General features: G+C 42.6%; 1 protein-coding gene across 18 annotated transcripts in view; it reads left to right on the forward strand.

The window, feature by feature from the left end:
• Positions 1–15167, forward strand: part of FBRSL1 (fibrosin like 1) — a 560475-nt gene that overhangs the window by 455274 nt on the left and 90034 nt on the right. For 14 of the 18 annotated variants that reach the window (XM_054172920.1, XM_054172926.1, XM_054172935.1 and 11 more), the window contains one exon: positions 6027–6080. The exons of the other annotated variants lie outside the window; for them this stretch is intronic. In XM_054172920.1, the coding sequence (XP_054028895.1) occupies positions 6027–6080 (54 nt within the window). The remainder of the gene's footprint in view (positions 1–6026; positions 6081–15167) is intronic. 18 annotated transcript variants of the gene reach the window in all.

Genomic DNA, 15167 nt, shown 5'->3' on the forward strand with positions numbered 1-15167 from the left:
GTTGAACCAAAGAGCAGTGTCAGGGGTAGCTCTGGTATTTTTAAGTTAAAAAAGGGATTGATGGAAGCCTCAGATTCCAGTGACAAACCACAGATACGTAGCAGTAGTTGATATTTATTTTGCTCTGATTTTGCAAGAATGTTGCAATTTGAAGTGTTAACTTTCTGTAAGGGGTGCAAATATTAGTGTTTGCTGCTGTTATTTTTTTAAACTAAAAACTGCTCAGTTGTTTCATGGTGTTATGTTGACAGAAGTGGTGATGAAAAAGGCTGCGTTCCTCACTGAGCCAGTCTGTGCTGTATGCTACTTCTGGATAGCACAGATGTCTATGGCATTTTCTGCCTTAAATCTTTTCTTTCTTTCTTTCTTTTTTTTTTTTTTGTGGGTTTTTGTGTTTTTTTTTTCTCCTTGACTTCCCAGCATCCTTGTGTTGAGTGACCCATAATAACTAGGGATGGTGGTGTCTGGGTGTATTTGAATATGAAGCAGTCTTTTTAAAGCCCTTACAGAAAATGCAGTCAAGTAAAATCACTTGTACCATCAGAATAGGAAATGTAAGCTGGTTAATTTTAATGACTTTATGAATTTTCAAGACCTGAAGTCAGGCAGGTACAAGAATATGTTGCTCTTCCCTTAATAGCATGTTTGAGCAGGATTGGCGTTCTGCATCAGAAATGGAAATTTTGGGAGTTCTTGCAGTCTTTTATCCTTCTGAATAAAGATGGCAATTCTAAACTAGGTAAAGAAACATATGGTTTTACCAGAAATTATTTCCTAGACTGATCAATTGCTAGGAGATGTAATGAGAAATATACTCCTTAGGGAGAGGGAAGGAGGGGTTGCCATTACATAATATCCCTTGGGAGAATTTCTGTATCGCATAATGAGGTTGGTGATGGAGCATTTGGGGAAAATGCCTATGGATAGGAATTTGTTCCTCAGATTTCCATAAGCAAAACATATTACTGAAAAATAGGCTTGTTAAAAGTGGTGCAGATACATTAGTAGGTGGGTGCTTTGCCTCTATACACATTTCTTTTGTTCTCATAACTACTGTGTGATTAGGTAACTGTAAGATTAAAACGTTCACAAAATGAGAGATGCTAGTGAATAATTTCCTCATTTAATAGCAAGGGTAAACCATTAAGGGCTTAGTTCTGTTCTAGGCTTCATTACATCATTTCTGTTTATCTGTTGAAAATAAGTCTTAAGGAAAAGGAAATCTCTGGCCTTGGTGATGTAAACAGAAGTGCCCTGATTGGGATGCTGGTGTAAATGAAAGGTATAGAAGCGTGTATACCTGATGCTGTGAATTCACTAACACTTGGATGCTGGATACCTGTTTTCAGAGTCCTCGTAAGATGCTAAAGATCACTTAGGAGCTGACTTTCAGATGGAGGGGAAAGCACTTATTAGAAGTGACTTAAATACAGCCTTACATTTTTAATAGCAGTTGCCTTAAACAGGAAAATAATTCATTTCCACTTGCCTGCCCTTCAGTTCTTTTCAGGCTCAGTTATCCTCCAGGAACCCCGTGCCGAGCTGCACGGGCTCCGAGGTGTGAAAGCCAACAGAGGAAAAAGAGGTGAACAATCTTAACACCTCTATCGCTGCTGGGGAATTTGCCTCATTTGAGTTGCTCATTTAAAATCTGAGTGCTGGTGATTCTAGCAATTTTTCAAATAGCTTGTCCAGCTTTTGTCCCTCGAGTTACAAATGTGTTCCAGCTTTGCGGGTTTCTCTGAAAATGGCCTTTAGGCGGATGCCAGCAGCCGAGGTGACGCAGTGACCCCTGATGGTGGCTCTGGTAATCGAGGCAGGTTTGCAGAGCTCTGGTTTTAGGAAGTTAAAGGTGCAATGCCTGGTTTGAAGTCCCGGCCCCTGTTCAGCCGTGTCATTGAGATTTTGAAGTATTCTGTGTGCCACCGTGTGGCTGCCGGCGCTCACTGCAGGGGCTCAGGAGCGCCTGGGCTTCCTAGGACGGTGCTGCTTGAAGTGTCTTCTTGATGGGTTTGCTTTGTGTCTCGGGTTTGTTCTGTGTCCCATTATCTGTTCTGAGTCACCTGGTCTTTGGAAATACAATCCAGAGTGGTGGCTGCTTACTGCTGGACCAGTGTGTTGCTTCCAGAGTTTGAGACAGGGCTTGGCTTTCCAAAGAGGTGGGTGGGAAGTGATGCAGGATAAAAAAGCACTGAGAGCTTGCATAAAGGAATTAGTGATGTTTCTGCACTCTGTACAAAAGGTCACCATCAAAGAAACTGAAAGGGTGGTGGAAGGGCTTGATTGCAGGTGGTGACTCTGAAGTGTCAGTCTGCTCTGCTGCCCTGTCCAGAGTTTTGCAGATAGTGACCCCTGCTTTGACCATCTCACAAGCATGACTTAGTATGAGAGCAGCTCTCAAGGTAGTTAGTTTCATTTTAAACTGAGAATGGCAAACTCTGATAGTTGGTTCTTGTACTCTCAAACTAGGATAGTGCTACTAGCATGGATATAGGAAAACAGATCCTCCAAAACATCCATTTGTAGCTTATGTGGCTGCTTGGAAAAGGTTAAAAATAAATACACTGTTTGTTCTCTAATGCTATAAAAATAAACCTGACTTTATGGTGGGTAGTAGAAGAGTTAGATGAAGTTTATATGATGACAGCATTTCAAGGTGCCTGTTTGTGTTGATACCAAAGGTATTTCCAGCTTGCTTACAGAGTGAGATTTCTTTTTTAATTAATATAGAATAGAATAGAACAAACCAGGTTGGAAGAGACCTTCAAGATCATTGTGTCCAACCCATCATCCAACACCACCTAATCAACTAAACCATGCAACCAAGCATCCTGTCAAGCCTCGCCCTGAACACCCCCAGCGACGGCGACCCCACCATCTCCTATTTTTAATCTTGGAAGTACTTAGCCTAGCTGGTGTTCTTGTGGAGAAATTGTTAAATTGCTGTGGAAGGTGTCTACAAAGTTTCTAAAACTGAGGAAAAGCAAGCTGGGTACCTTATCTGCCCTAGAGTTTTGGGGGGGGGGGGGGGTGTTAAAGACAAATCTGTGTGTGGATACTGTTTCTGCAATAGGTCCTATACCAAAGGAGAAACAGGGACATAATGGGCATAAATCTCAGTTGGTTGGGTTTTTTTTTTTCCCACAAGGAATAATCAACAATAAAAAGCATTTAGGCTGTTAAGATACCTGCAAGTAGATCCTTACTGCAAAGCTGTAGGTTACAGAGTTGTGGTATAGACTGCCTTCAAAATGGTTGGAAATCCATCATAACTATCTCTTTACCACATACCTTCCATCTCCCTGGATGATTGGCTCTCTAGCAAAGCCTTCCATAGAGGGTCTACTGTAATCCTTTTATGTTACTTCTTCAGTGCAGATTACGCAGCAAGAAATAATTAGGAGATTAATTTTCACCTGTCACTGCCAATAATAGATAACCTTGATACGGTGACAGGGCTTGGAAATTTGGGGGAGCGGAAAAGCGTTTAACCCTGTCGTGATTGCTGCAGGGACCAGGCAGAAAATGGTTGCCAGAACATGACCTCCCTTCTCGCTGTCACAGAAGGGGAGAGATGTGTTAAGCTTTCAGCTTCCTTGTCTCCCGCGAAGGCTTTGCCTTCATCCACCAACGTGGATGTAAAATTCGCTTTGTGCCGCAACGGTGCCACACGTGCCTCGTGCTAATCAGCCTGGAGCAGGCGTCAGAGACCTTTGTAGCCCTAGTCTTTTAATTCAAATGCAGTTCTGTTGCTTTTCATGATTTCAATTCCCGATCTGACTGGTATTCATAGTCTGCTAGGGAAAGGAGCAAACTAATGAAGATGGCTTCATTAGGCACAGCACAATTTAGCCGTTGCCTCTCTCCCAACAAATGCAGCTGAAAAAACATCCCAGAAGTAACTGTGCTTAGGGTCTTCAGAGAAAGCAGAGCTGAGGTGTTTCTGCTCCCTTTCAAAATTAATTACTAGCTCACATCAGGTGAGCTTGAGGAATGCAGACTGTGCTCTAAGACAGTGAAGGTAAATGGGGAAGGGGGGGGGAAGCCACCTTCCCCTCTGCTTCTTTATATTTTTTTCTTTTGTGCTGAAGTTTAAATCTACAATCTGTTGAAAATGTAATGGGAAACCAGCCTACAGAAATGCCATTATTCATATCATCCTGAGCTCATTTATTTTATCTGCAATAGTAATGATAAGACAGACTGCTTGGCAATGCTGATAAGCTGAGAAATATCTTAGAGCTATTTGTAAAAGTTAAAGCAGATCTTGGTACTGAGAGATAGGGAAACTGATGAGCCTTTGGGCAATCTGCAGAGCTGAAAGCTAATAAAGATTTTAATAGGAAAGCCTCATTAGGATTAGGAAGAAGATCTGTTATCTGGGATTTACACAACACAAACAGTGGGGCAACTTTAATTTTTGCTTCTTTTGTTCGTTAAATACTATTGCCTAACGTGAATCCTTTTAACTCTGATCTGGATCTCTATGTATGTTCAAGCAGCCATCACCAGCTGTTGGCTGAGCAATGACGGAAGGGCAGTTTGTGTGGGAATACATTTGCCACACGTGAGAAAAGCCAGAAATCCATCACATTCAGGGGCTTTTGGGAGGTGCAGAAGCTCACCTTGTTTGCAGATGCCTGGGTGGGAGGATTCTCAGTATTGTCAAGCAAGACTTCTAACCTTTTGGTCCTGAACGACATCCTTAGAAGTTAATGAAGTTGTGCTGGGCCTCTTGATGGTGAGACTGGACTACTCTTACTGGATAGCTAACCCTAATTCCCAGTCCCACAGTGGTGGCTTTTTTATTAGTTATGATCACTACATGCATGAACTACTCTGGTAGAAGAGCTGTCTCCACTGCCGCTGGAGTTGGTACAGTAGGACCAAGCGTGTGCCAAAGGTGACCTGATTGTGTAACTAACAAACCACTCAACAGGACTGATTTTAGCATCGTGTACGTTCTCAGAGGTGTGATGTACAAAGTGTTCACTTTCTGAGGCCTCTTACTGTATACAAAGAGTTCAGCACCTTTGTTCCTCGTACTTAGCAGTGTGTAAGATGCATGTAAGCTGCTGAAAGAGCATTAGTTTAAGCAGGGTTACAGATGTATTTAATATTCTTTTCTCAAGGACTGTCCAAACTTTCTTTGTGGCTGAACTGAATTTTAAAGCAGGAGCAGAAGCCATGCTGGAACATTCTTTGGTTTGTTCTTGAGGTCCAAGCCATGTTGTAACCTGATTCTTATAGCCAACAGTTTAAGCTATTTTCACATGCAGTCTATGAGATCTAGATGAACCTCTAATGCAAATGAAGGGATATGTTAGGAGATATCAGTGCTGGCTGTGAAATGCCACTTGTGTGGACCACACCTGTGTTTGGGAACTGTCTGGTTTCTTCCCTGTGTGGAGCGCACATGAGCAGAGGAGTTTCAGCTTCTCCCCCATTTTCATGGCACAGACCAACTCCTCTCCCTCTGGATCAAATAACCCTACTGGTAACTACAGTAACACTGCTTCCATGGAAGCATAATACTTGGAAAGTATGTTCTTGTACTTTCAGTTGCCCTTAATACGATGTTGCAGCCAAAACCCACATGCAGCACAGAGAAGTCTGTTCCAGACCATGGTCTGGGATCTGCTGGTGGTTTCATAGGGCCTACAGTGGACAGTGTAATGACAGATTTAACTCCAAGTATTCCATCTTCCATGTTCTTAAGGAACTTACTCAGAGCAGCTGCAGCTGTAGTCCCATCCTGTGTGCCTGCACAAGTGTGGAGAGAGACGGGCAGGACTGGGAGGAGAGTACCCTGCACCCACTGCTCAGGACAAAACTCCATCTCAGCATGGGCTGGTGCAGATTATTGCAGCTTGCTCCTAGCAGGTCGGTTTATGTCAGCAAGCCAGCGTCTCCTCCAAAAGCACTAGCGCTGTTTGCACGTAGCATGTTGCTCCAGCAAGGCTGCCATTTGAGAAGTTTCTAATATTTATGTTTGATATGAATGAAACTTTTTGTTTTGTCTGTAGACCGCAACGGAACTGGAGCTGACTCGTATCAGGAGTGCCTTGATAACAAGCAAGGTATGAGATCAAGTCTCTCCAACATGGGCACTTGGGACTGATTTAGCTTGGTTTCTCGCAGCTGAATTGGTTGCTGTCTCTGTCTCTCACACTCCCTCTGTGTCTTTTTTCCTTTTCTTTTTCTTCCCCCCCCCCCCTGCCCCCCCGTCTCCAAGCCAATTCACTGTTAGCAGTTCCATGTCAGCTAACCTGTTAGCTCAGGGTCTCATTACACATTTGTGATAAGGCTTCTTGTTTCTAGCACCCTAAGACCTCTGTTACTAAGGAAAGAAGTGGGAAGGTTGTAAAACAAAAGTAGCAAGTGCACTTGCTTGCAGCTGTCTTCTTCCTTGAGGTGTGGTTGCACAGCCAAGCAGAAAAATATTAAAGTAGTAGTTGAGTTAAGGGGAGGTAGGTGCCAGGCTGGGTTACTTTACTGCCAGACATCCTGTGATCATTTGTGTGCTGACACGCTGACTCAGACTTGTCCATCCTGTTGTCTTCTCCTGTGGCAAAGGTGATAAGAACTGGAAAAGTCTCTTATGTCTTATGAGGGAGTGATGATGGTAAGGGAGGAGCCTGTTACCCTTTTACTGTAAACATGGAAAGAAAAGTCACGTCAGAGGAGATGAACATTTTAAAAGTATCTCAGCAACAGGACCCAAAAGCAAGGGATTTTTTGATGGTTTGGTGGGGTTTGTTGTTGTTGTTAGTTTGTTTTGTTTGTTTTAATTTAGAAAAGGGGTTGGTGTGTTATGTTCTCTTCAGGTGTCCTCTCTGAGGACTGCAAGCAGAAGGGCTGCTCCCATCGCTGCAGCCATGTAGTGAGCATTGAACCTTCTGGTAATCAGAAGTCCATTTGTTGCAAGTTACAGCAAGGAGATAAAGGAAATGCTTATGCTAACCAGGTTGCAGGCATCGGTTACATGTCAGCTTTGTACCTTGCTGTTGAGCCAGATCTGTGCCAGTAGCTAAAATGGTCATCGGTTCTGACTCTTCTTGCATCCTTTCCTAAAGCAGTACCAAGGAGCACAAAAGAACTGTCTCAATTTTGGTGCTTGGTTGGGTTTAATTTTCCACTGGTGTCTCTGCTTTCAGTATCCATCAATCAGTGTTCTGTGTGCTTCAAGTCAAAGCTGCCATGCAGTGCATCCTCCTACTGTTGTTGGGTTTTGGGTGGGCTTATTTGCGGGGATGAATTTTTTGTTTTGTTTCTCTCCTCTCAAAAAAAAGTACATTGTCTCTCTGGTGACCTTTATGCTCATCTTGAACTATTTTTCTCTACTGATTGTAATAAATACCTAATCATTGCTAAGCTTTCATTTCAGAAGTTACAACTGGAAGACTAATGTGGAAGAACTGTAACCAATAATGGCTTTTTTATTAGGTTAAGATTAAAAGTCTGCTAGACCAGTGTAATTCAGGATGCTCCACTGACAGATTGATAGTCTATGCTTAGGGAGAACAGGTTTTTCCAGCAAAATTTTTCTGGCTAGCTGAGGGATTTGTTCCATTTGACATTTTATAGAAGGCAACCAAGTTTCAGATCTTTAAACATAGAGTATTGTAATTTTTTGGAAAGCAGTTGCAGTCCGTTGGTGGTGCCACTTACCCTGGGTTATCTGGCAGGTGGTGTTAAACAGCATTGTATCCATCACTTTCATTTGTCACTCAGTACCCTAGGTTTTTCCTGTAGTTTGTTTTGTTGGGTTTCTTTGACTTCATTACTAACGTGAGCAAGCTGTATCATTAGAAGGTATGAATTGGGTCTGCTTTGGATAGTTTGCCGTGTCTGTGCTACATCATCACGTTTAAAGCAACAGCTTTTCAGGAATGCAGAGGTTTAAAGGTAAAGGTATACGCAGCAACTTGTAGTCAGTCCCTTACTGTCCAATCCACATGGCATTTTGGGAGAATGCAGTAGAGCTGAATCCACCATTTGCAGAGTATAAAATATATGGCTGGCGGTGGACCTATAATTCTGGTTGCTTTCTGTTGCGTCCAAAACAAAACACCACCAATGGCGTCAAGTAGCAGTGGCTCTTTAACAGTATTAAATCTTCGAGCTATGTGAATTGCAATTGCCATGGCTTCTTTTTATAACAGCATGCTTGTCTCCTAGAAATTATGCTATAATGTGGTTTGGTTTATATATTTTAGCCCTTTCCTCATTAAAGTGCTATCTCGCGGAAGAAGCGCTTTGTGTCTTGAAATACTGCGCGGCTAAAATGAAGGCAGGTTTATAAGGATTTAATGTACTTGGGAGCCAAGGTTTTGCAGCTTTATGGCAAAGATGTTTTAACAAAGGGCTTTATGGTAAGGGTGTGCTATATTTTAGTCAGGCAGTTGCTCAAGGGAGAATTTTCAGCGCGAGCACATCATGGCAGCAAGGAGAAATTCGGATGGAAACAGGCCTCTGAGATCCAGTTGTTGGCTTGGCTGTTATTAAAGCTTAATTCTTTGCAATTTCAAGCTCTGATTTTTTATTATGCTCTTTTTAACCTCATGCTCAAAGAATACAAAGTCTTGCACCATGTTACGCAACAGCTTGAACCAGGTCATTTAGGTTTCTCAGTGCTCAAAGGCAGGGTGCAGGAGAATGTAGCCAGGACAGCACAGGTGGGATTACTCACACTTTCTCAGGACAGAGCTTGATTTTTCCAGCCTTTTGTCTCCAATATTCATTGTTAAAATCATATCCAAAAAGCAAGACTCTCTGAGTGCTTGGGGTTTGGAAATGGAGAGGGCAGTAGTGCAGAGCAGTTGTCCATCCATTGCAGCAGAAGACGTGTCCTGGATCTGCCTCTTTCTCTGAGGTACAGTTAATACCCCATGGTTTTCTGAGAGCCAAAGGGGTTCTGCCATGGAAAACAGGTATAAAATTACAACCAGACACAGTTGTTGCTGGAGCTTCTCAGTAGGAACTCACTGTTATTATAAATGAAAAGCATTTAGCTAGGGCCTTGGTGGCAGCTGGGAGACATAACCTCACATCCATGAAACTCTGTGGTAGAGAGATGCTCTTAGAAACCAATTCAGAGTATTTCATGCTGTCATTTGTATTTTTTTTGTATTATCCATGGAAAACTGTGGTTTGCTTTACTTGAGCAGGTGAGCTGGTAATGGGCATTTCACCCCACTGGGCTTTCACTTTTCAAGCAGAGCTGTGGGCTCCTGCTGGAAGAGCCCAATACCCTTTGCTTTTTCAGCTTTTTCTTGTGGGATACTGGGGCTCTGTGTTACTTCCCTACTGATGTAGTAGTTGATATTTTTCCAAGGTGAACCTGGTTTCCTCTTTTCGATGGCACTATTGACTTCCTAAGACTCTGTATTTCGTTTCTGGTATTTTACACCACCTCGTAAATTCAGTACTGCCTATTGATTTTGTTAGCTTACCTCTAGAGGGAGGAGAAATGTAATTTGGAGCAACATTTGGGAGCAAGGACAGAGAGCAGTTAATCTTCATAGCGATCAAAATTTGGCTGCAGTCAAGGCAATAGCAGTGCCTCTGTCTGAGATTATGGTGCTCCTACCTTGGGTTCATGTGCTGTGATGGGATCTCAGGCACATTGCTGAGCAGTTGTTAAAGGGGTAGGGTGTCTGTAGAATCAGGCTTGATTTTTGAAATAGTGGCCATGCTGAAGACTTTTCATCCTGCTACCAGTCCCCTGGGCCATGCAGTCCCACTGTGTGTCATCTCCTATTAGTTTTGATGCAACCACTGACCTTGTTTGTGTGAGCATATTAAGCACAACATTAATACCTAATTTGACTACTTTGAATTCAGACAGGCTGTAATCAATCACCAGAACTCTCTTGACAGTGCATGTGGCTGGATGGGATAAGGAGAACAGATAAAATGCATGCTTGGGCCAAAACTCTAGGAAATTAGAAAACTGCTTGTGAGCCTGTGTAACTGTAGCTGTTGGTGGAAACTGGTTCTTCACTGGAAAGCAGAAGCAAGACATTTGTGGTCTTTGTAGAGGTCTGCTCAGCCTTCTTCCTGCCTGTTAAATACCAGCATGGTAAATGAGACCACCAAGATACAGAGGCACCTTTTAGAAGATACTGTTGGGAGGAATCCTCACCTCATCCAAGTTTGGGATCCTTTTGGAATCCCAGCAAGATTAGTTTCAGGGTGGCAAAGATGAATCGAGAGGCAGATTAAATAAAGATGACAGACTGGCATGGCTGGATCGAAAAGTGTGGTCAAAACAGTTCTGACACTGAAGATGTTATTTCCATTCAATGTTTTGAGATTGCATATTGATTTCAGTGAAATTACTCTTAAAAACAGATTTCCTCCAAACCTTTATTTTTATATATTTGCTTTGGAACCGCTTTAGGAGGCGGAAAAATGAAACTTTTGCTTCAAACAGCTTTTATGTTTTGAAATTGGCTTTTTTTCACTGTCTGAGCAGTTCAAAAAATATTATTTATTATTTGTATTCCAGTCATGCCTGTGCTCTCTCGTTATGGGCTAAACGTCATTCTGCTAACCACAGTGCAGGCTTGGGGGGGGGAGGGAATCGGTTTCTGCCTGAAAAAAGCTTTGGGTTTGTATTTCTGACTGGGGCTGCATTGATTGCCAGGGCCTACTTGAAAAAGAGAAAAAGGGGTGGGGGTGGGGGGAAGGGGGAAAAAAACAAGCCAAAACAACCTTCTCATTTTACAATATGTTGGCTGCCTTTTTGTTTAAAGAATTATAAATACATCAGCAGATTATCCACAAAAACACATATGCTTTCTTCCTGATGAGCACGGTGACGCACTGAGAAGCCTTGCAAGAAGCCTTGAATATCCTTCAAGTAGAGGATAGTGATGAGGCTGAAACTGAAATTTTAAAGAACTCCCTTCATTAGAAAAGATGCTGGTGGGGCCTTGTTAGCAGAAGAATTGCCATTTTCTGGCTCTCTTTCTCTCTCTTTTTTTTTCCCCTCAGCATGGGAACAAAGAAAGGAAGGAGGAGGCAGAATAAAAGCCTCTGTGCGTGTACGTACAGAGGCTGCAGCTCTCTAAACTGGTAATGGTATCTGGAAAGCGTCCAGGCTGTTGTAAATATGAACTTTTGTCAATATTCCCCAAGCTCTTTGGACTCTAGGGTGGGCTTTATTAGCTGAAGGTCACACCATTGTGCTGTCTCCCTCTCCTGAGACCTCTGATACCTTCCTGAAAGGACAGCCCATTATCCCTGGGCTTAGAAGCCAGCTTTCTCTTCAGTGGCACTGAAGCTGATAAGCTTAAGAGGCATATTTCATCCCCCCACTGCTGCTTTCAGGAGACAAACAGTGTTTATCGTTCCTGATTAATTCCAGTTGAACAAAACACTAAAATGGGAGGCATGTGTGTGTGCACACGTGCACACACGCACCGAGTCGTGGAGCTCATGTGGGTTTTAGGCTGGTCTGCTTGCATAGCATCAGCTCATCCTGCTGGCCACAGTGGGCAGCGTCTGGTGCTGCCTCTGTTTTTCTTAGGTGGTTCTGAAGATGGATTTAGTAACATCTGAGGATCCTGGGCTACAATCAGTGTAAACAGAAAGGGGTGGAAAGGGGGACCGGGAAGCAGCACACTGAGCATCAAGATTGGAATCGATTTGTGGCAATTAAGCAGTAAGGTCTGCTAGAGGCAGACCACCTGCTGGGAGAGTGGCTTTCTATCACCTGCAAAATAAGAGTGGCCCAAGGAGAGAGAAGGGAGGGGATTTTGTGCTCTGCTACCTGAAGAGAGTCATAAAAATACATTGTATCTTACTTCCATATCTTGCAGCCCATTTCATCACAGCTAAATCCCTTTGCTGGGATGCAAGAGAGTTGGAAGATGTAAATGCTAGTTACTTCTACTGCTTTGGCTTCTCCATTTCTCTCTTTGGATATGACTTGAAATTTGACAGGAGTTGTCCTGCTGATTTTCTTGTTACTGCTATTTCAGTAGGAATTGCTTCTGTACATGGCTCCCAATTTCTTAGGGTTACTTATTTCCTTGTACTGAGATTCAGAGTACAGAATGAATAACAATGAATAAACCGTGCACTGCAGGCCAGATTGTCCCTCTTAACACGTCTGCAGCTCTGTGAAATGTTCAAGCAGTGTGCCCCCGTGGCTGGGGCACCCAGGGCAGGAGACCTGTGCTGTGTGCTCCTCTGGCACAAGCCCTGCTGTGTAACACAGCTCATCTGTCTGTGCCTGGGGTTTTTGAGTGGAAAATGAGAATATTGGCCCTGTAGCCAGTCCTGTTTGGATGACCGTGTAGCTTCAGCCCAAGTTAGGTCTTTTGCAAAGGGCTCTCTATATCCTTCAGTTTTGTCGTGTCCTTGCCAAGATTAAGGAGTGAAAGAAGAGACCACACACAGCTGAAAGGAGCTTGTTGGTACCTAGACCAGAGGAGATGAGATTCCACTCTGTAAAACTGTTATTACTATTTTTTTGGTCTTTTAAAAGAAAGAATATTAGAGAGCTGTGGTGTGTGAGCTGCTTTCTCTCCTTTTGCTTTTTGTTCCTGCTGAATAAATGGGCTCTGACAGCAGGTAAGGGCCTTCACTGCTTCTGCTGCAGGGCAGCTGCTGAGGCAGAGGTGCCTCAAATCCGCTACTTGCTGCCTGTTGCATCAAATCTTTGTTTCACCTGCCACATGGGCTATATATAAAGCAGATTCTTGGTGCTTGGGTTGTAACTAACTTGATATCCTTTGCCAGAACAGAGAAAGATGGAACAATATTAAAAATAATTTTACAAAACTATGTTTACTTTTTGCCATTGAGGACCATGTTTAAAGATGGATTTTGCCATTATGGCTGCAGCACTGGTGTAATCAGAGCCTAATAGGAAAGGCTGTAAAATAATAGGGCTATTGGTCATCTTTGGGGAAAAAGGAATTTCCATAACACATTTCAAACTGGAATAGATCTGAAGCTTTGGCCAGCCAAACACAGCTAGCATGGCTGCTTTAAAATGTGTAAGTAGCATGAAATGGGGGTGGAGGGGTGCTAATACTATTTCTTCGAAGGCAAAATGTGTGAATTGAGGGCACTCATTTACTTTTGGGGATTAAACTTGTTCTTCACGTAAAATAGAATCCAGTTGCCTTTTAGATGAAAACCTCCTTAAATATACCACAGATTTCTTTTTAAGGGCAAAACAGATTGGAGGAAGAAAATTAATTTGAAATCCTAGTGAAAGGTTCCGAAGCTTTGCATATGGCTCTTTCTCCAGATCAGTTAACTTGGTGGAAAGATTTTTAGTAGCCTGGTGGTGCACCATAGACTGCAATAGGACACTTGCTTGGACCCCAAGTTTGGTGATAAGTGAAATGTTATTATGTGCTTGACAGAGCAAGCTCTTAATTTCCCTTAAAATGGAGGGGACAGAAATGATCTCATCAGAGAAGATGCCTTTGGGCTACTGCCCACCATTAGGTATGTCCTAGACATGATTTATTTACCCAGTGTGGATGGATTATTTTCCTTTCCCTCCCTGAATCTGGCCTGTGGTAGCTGTTAGCAAAAGAGCTCTCCACCTTCTGTATTGAAGGAAGCATTTTAGTTCTTGTTGAAATATGAAGCTCTCTTCCTTTATTAAAATTAAGAACCACTTTCTCACATGGCAAAGTGATAATAAAGGCTGAAATTGGATCTATAACTTCATGAAAAGAAAGAGATTTTTTTTTTTAAAGGCAAATCACGCATGGTAATACCTCCATTGTTCTCTCACCATGTTCTTTGTGTTGCTTAACTCCCTGAGAACAAAGAACCCATAACTGGAATTGTAAAAATAATCCAGGCATTTAAGTCAAAACTCAAAAGGCCCTTGGGAATCTCATGCAAAGGTGTGCCCTTGAAATGATGGTTTATGAATTATCTGAACAGGTTTGAACGTCCTGGCCCTGAGCAAATCTATGGGAATTCTGCCATTCACCGCAGTGGGGTCAGAATTTCACACTTGGTGCTTTGTACGAGCTGCTGGGCATTGAGCAGAGCCTTCTTTCAGTCTTTGAGAAAGTCCGACTCCTTCCTCATAATCAGGCAGGAGATTTTCTAGTTGGTTGCACTTGTGAATTCTAGTTAAAGGCACTGCTTTTGGTTCCCCATCTTTGTCACTTACTTAAACAAACATGCAAACTGGAAACGTGAACTTGCTCAAGCTTCAGCAGTGAGTGCCTCCTCAAGATTTCTTGTTACTGATCTAGAACTTAAACTGATTGGGAAAGTGGCTTTAAGCTAATATCCAACCCTGTTTAAATTAAACCAACTGGGCAGAGGTGGGAAATTTTATTCCTAGTTGCCATTCCTATGTCTGAACCCAGCTAGTTTGAAGTAAGAAATTTCTTTCTCTGAGCATGAACACAGATCAGTACAGAGCCTGTATTGTAAATTGAAGCAGTGGGTACTTCTGCACTAGTTTATTGCAAAATAATGTGGGTTTTAAAGTACAGGTCTATCCAGGGGGTCAAAGTCACTGGGAAAGGAAGGTACTTAAATAATTGTCAAGGGAATTAGTGCAAAATTTGCATGTAGATTCAGCTAACCAAGGCCCTTTGAAACCCACTTGAATGTAGAAGTTAGTCCTCTTTGAGCAGGAGGTTGAGCCAGAAGACCTCTCAGGGTCCCTCCTGCTTAACTGATTCTATAAATCTCTGGTTAGAGGTCTCATGCCTGCGCCGGCGTGTGAGCAAACCACTGGATTTGTCTGACTGTCATTGAAACATGGACATCATTTGCTTCTATCATGTCACAGCCAAGGGAGAGGAGTGTCACCGTAATTGTAGCAAATTCCCACCTGTCCTCAGTCTTCCAGAATCACAGCATAGCGGGTAATCACATAATCTGTGGTTTAAGTACTGCTAATGATAGAGTAAATGTGTCTATAATGAAAAAAAAACCAACAAAGCAACAACAAAACCCAAACCCACAATCCTAAAAAACATCATCCAAGAAAACTAGACCACTTCAGTTAGTACTAATCTCAGTACTCCATCAAGAGAAAAGATTTAGGAAAAAGCCTTCAAAGCTTTCAGCAGCTGTCCCACAGACCATTGTCCATCCAAAGTAATTCCATGAAGCTCAGCAAACTGATTTCTAGTGAACTTGTTTGTAATTAACAGTAGTCAAAC

Source organism: Dryobates pubescens, chromosome 25 (assembly GCF_014839835.1).
Source record: "Dryobates pubescens isolate bDryPub1 chromosome 25, bDryPub1.pri, whole genome shotgun sequence".
Lineage (NCBI taxonomy): Eukaryota > Metazoa > Chordata > Aves > Piciformes > Picidae > Dryobates > Dryobates pubescens.